Genomic DNA, 4,351 nt, shown 5'->3' with positions numbered 1-4,351 from the left:
CCATTTCATTTTAGAGCATCCATCTTTTTTTTTTTTGGGTATACTTTTTTTTTTATTTCTTGCTTTTTGTGTGAGTTGTATACCATTTGAGTGGGTACCTATACCCACTCACTAAACACTTCGTATCTTTTCCTTTTTTGTAATAGATGCACCTTCGGGCTTGAAATAAATAAATAAATGAATATCTATATATATATATATAGAAAGAAATTTGTAACTTTTTATTGTAGTCAAACTATGACATTTCAAGCTCTCGTCAGTTTTTCAGTCATAAACCTCAACATTATATAATAGTAGCAAAACTCAATCTTAATGCAACAGAAAAGAAGCACAAAAAACAAAGGATCTAACATTACAAAAATAATGCTCACAGTCTCATCTCCAAATTAGTTGCAGAAGAAGAATTCCTCTTTCTAGATTCAGATTCTGAATTAGCTGAAGATTTAATTGTTGTAACATCAACTGAGCTAAACTTTTCAGGCAGGCCAACGCTTTTCCCAGCAGCTTTGGGATCATTTACATGATCATCATCACAAGCTCTTAAGCCTAACCTCAAGTCAAGATTGGTCTCTTTGGCATCTTCACTTTGTGTTTGTTCTTTCTTCGACACCTGAGCTTCTTCCATCAAGGCATCACTCCCTTCAGGGTTTCTATCAGAATCATTACCTTGAGCTGGCTGCAAAGATGTGCTAGCATCTTCAGACTTTCTCTCATCATCCGACTTCACATTAGTCTCATGTTTTTGTTCACGAATAAACACCAAAATATACCAAAACTTCCTCTAGGGAGCCTCCTCGGCTGCAGAAGGCGGCGTCACAACGACTGAAGTGACATCTTGATTAGAAGTTGGCGGAGTTGCGGCCTCTGCGCCGTGGGAAAGCGGCGTTATTGGAGTCCATTTGTAACGGAGGAGATGGGAGTGACTGTTATTGTTGGAATTTGATTTGTTAGGGTTTGCGAGAGGAACCCATTTCTTCTTCCACCCTTTCACAAGTCTGCTGAACATCGTAGTTGGGGCGTACCAGGCAGATGAACGGCCGAGACGAGCCTTAACGCTCTCTGTGTGTGTGTGTATATACGTGTGTATATATATATATATATATACACGCGCACACACACACGCGTATGTTTGTATATATGTATGTATGTATGTATTATCTATATATATGTATGTATGTTTATATATATAATTTGTTGGGTTACAATATTTGAGAAATGTTACAGTTTGAGTGTCATAAAATTATTTGGCTCTAACGGTTAGTTTTATAAGAAGTAGGGGTGTAACGAACCGAATATGAACAAACAGAGCTTGTGTTCGTGTTTGGTTCGTTTGAAATTTAGTTTGTTTGAAATAAGTTCGTGTTCGAAATTGTTCGTGAAGTCTATGTTCATGTTTGTTTAAATCGAACTCGATTTGTTCGGGAACGACGAGCCAGTTTGACATCCCTAATATTAATATATATAAATGATATATTATATCAACTATATAACTTATATTATATAAATATATAATATTTACATTAGTATATTACTAATATAATATATTAACATATTATTATTATTATTTTATTATATATTAGAATTTATAAAAATTATTTCTTAAAATATCATAAATTTTTTATATATAAATATTGTAAATATTTTATATTTCGAACAATAACGATTCTAACACGAACGAATGCATCACTGTTCGTGTTTGGTTCGTTTAACTAACCGAACGAAAAAAATTTCACGTTCGTCTCGTTTACTTATCGAACGAATCAAACACAAACTCATTGATGAACTAAATACGAACTGTTCGCGAACAACGAGCTTTTTTGACAGCCCTAATAAGAAGAGAGAAAATTGATGCTTGAATGCCGTCAAAAATCATGACTAGTAAGAAAAAAATATTGGCCGGGTCATGCTAGGCTTTAACTTAATTGTGCCTCCTAGAATATGGGATAGCAAATTGTTGAGAAGATTTGCATCAGATGTCAATAGCTAGCATGCATAAGATGCCACTCGTTAATTACTCATGGTCATTATAGTTCTCCTTCTAGCAATATTCTTAGTGATTAGGTTGGCTTGTGTTTGGCATTAAATATCATTATTTCTTCAATGCTATGTTATGGCGATCGAGGTATTAACATTGATTAATTGTTGACATTTAGCAGGTGTAAATGACTCCACTTTGTGGGTGGCACGAAGAGCTTCTTAAACTATACTACTTTAATATTATATTTAATTTTTTTAGTGGCTTAAATAAACTAACAAAATTAAATTACTTATAAAATATTTCATATCATGCATTTTTCATAAAAGTAAAATACATAAGTGATATTGGGAACCCCATCACAGAGTCAGCTATGGTATTGAAGTCATATAGAAGTTAGGATTCCCAAATGTAAGCATTATTTCATTGGTGAATTCTACACACATTCACTACCTTATACTACCTTATACTAGCTTCTTAACCATCATTACTTAGAAAATCTAGTATATGCAAAAAACTTTTAAATAAATTTAACTCTTAAAAAAATTCTCAAATCCATTTATTCATATGTTTCAATTCTTTAGAATACTTTTTTTCTTTCACTTGATGAAAGATTTTGTATTTCAATAATAATGACTATTGAGATTGAGATTAATTCCCACCATTTTTGTGGATCTCTAGATGAGAAAATTTTTTTTGAATTATTTTGCTTATTGAAAATAAGCAAATATAAAAATGTATATTGGCATGGAAAGCCTATATAAAATTTCTCCTTCATGGGTCACTTTTGAAGCTAAGAGTCTCCTTGAAATCCATAGGATCGAAAGGACAAAAGGAGCAACAAAGGAACTCTTGTTGACAATACTTACTTAGCATCTTTGTGACTTGTGTAGCCTTATGTTCAGGATGATTAAGTTGTTGGAATATGAAAGCTTTGCAATAAGAGGTCATGAGTACACCATGGAATGAAATCAATTAATAATGAATTATTTATAGAAATAATAATTGTAATATAATGGGGAACAAACAATAATAATGTTGCATTGTTATTCATTGTTGAATATATGCTCTTTCTAAACTAATATAAGCCTGATAGAACATTTTGTTTTATACCTTCCTTTTGAATGACTAAAAGGGTTTTTTTTAAATGATTAGAAGTTTTGAGAGCCGAGTCTCATCTTTTATGATAGTTTAATAATGAGAATGTTCACAACATCAAGTAAAATACAGTAATATACAAAATGATTGATAAAAATGATGATAATAATAACACCATTATCTCTAAATATTTTAATTAAAAGTTCAGTCATCATGCTAAAAAATAGTACGAGTAGCTTCAAGATTACTTCTTCTAATGGTAGCTTAATAGTTATGATATTTGAATTTCTTACTTAGGCATGATGATTGGAGGTTGTAGATGCTCTTAGATAAGATCTTTATCTTTCTTATAGTAAGCTAGGAACTCTTTTAAATGGCCTTCATTCATGAAATTCTTAAAAAAATATATTCAATTGATCGGATGTTCACTAGTAGTGAATGAGATAAAGTTAGGTTAAAGAAAGTCTGCTACAACTGTGCATACTACTAATTATAAGAAATAAAGCAAAGTTATGTAAAAAAATATGAATGTTGTCTATGAGAATAGAATTTCGACACATTTAGGAGACATATTTATACATAATAGGAACAGATGGAGGTTGACAACATGTTAGATGGAGAAATTAACCTCTTGATGGTATCGAAGTGGTAAGGGATATCAGGGTTAGTTTATATGTCTCTCGTTGTCTTACTTTAAGCTTAAGCATGATAAATTCTTCTAGAATACATGAGGATTTGAGATTATTATGAAAATATTGGCAACCAATAAATAAATATTGACATCTTGGATCTATATTATTTTTCTTCCAATGATAAAAAAAATGATTAGCAAAAGTAATTTGTATAAACTCAATGAGCAGAGTAATTTGTTGGCCAAGGCCTTCCATGCAGAAGTTGATTTAGTCATAGATAATAAAATTATTACTACTAGAAGATTCACAAGGGTTGAAACTTGGTTGAGTTTATGAGTCAACTGAGGACCCATAAGTATATAAGGTCATGAAAAAGTTTTGAATGTTTGCAAGAGGGACTTTATTAATTTATGTCAAAGCAACAAGCACTCCATTGAATTGTCTAAATTGATTCATTTTAACTATACTATACATTATGTAAACTTAAATTAATTTGTTTCATTCATTTCAGTGGTGTTCTCATTTCAATTATAAGCTTAAAAAATTATGAGGGAATTTTGCTCAATGAATAACTTTAAGAATTTTATTTCTTAATTGTTTTACTTAGGCAACATGAATAAAAAATGTGCATGACCGGGAGTTACCG

At 31.2% G+C, this 4,351-nt stretch overlaps 1 protein-coding gene across 1 annotated transcript; it reads right to left on the bottom strand.

The window, feature by feature from the left end:
* Window positions 1-367: 367 nt before the first annotated feature.
* LOC110035664 lies at window positions 368-1,006 on the bottom strand. Its single transcript, XM_020739932.1, has 2 exons — window positions 791-1,006; window positions 368-721 (listed from the first exon to the last, which is right to left on the bottom strand). The coding sequence occupies exons 1-2, from the start codon at window positions 1,004-1,006 to the stop codon at window positions 368-370; spliced, it is 570 nt and encodes a 189-aa protein (XP_020595591.1).
* Between the last annotated feature and the right edge of the window lie 3,345 nt (window positions 1,007-4,351).

This window comes from Phalaenopsis equestris, unplaced genomic scaffold (genome assembly GCF_001263595.1).
Source record: "Phalaenopsis equestris unplaced genomic scaffold, ASM126359v1 Scaffold198941, whole genome shotgun sequence".
Lineage (NCBI taxonomy): Eukaryota > Viridiplantae > Streptophyta > Magnoliopsida > Asparagales > Orchidaceae > Phalaenopsis > Phalaenopsis equestris.
The sequence above is the reverse complement of the archived record's forward strand: the minus strand, read 5'-3'. Positions and strand labels throughout refer to the sequence as shown.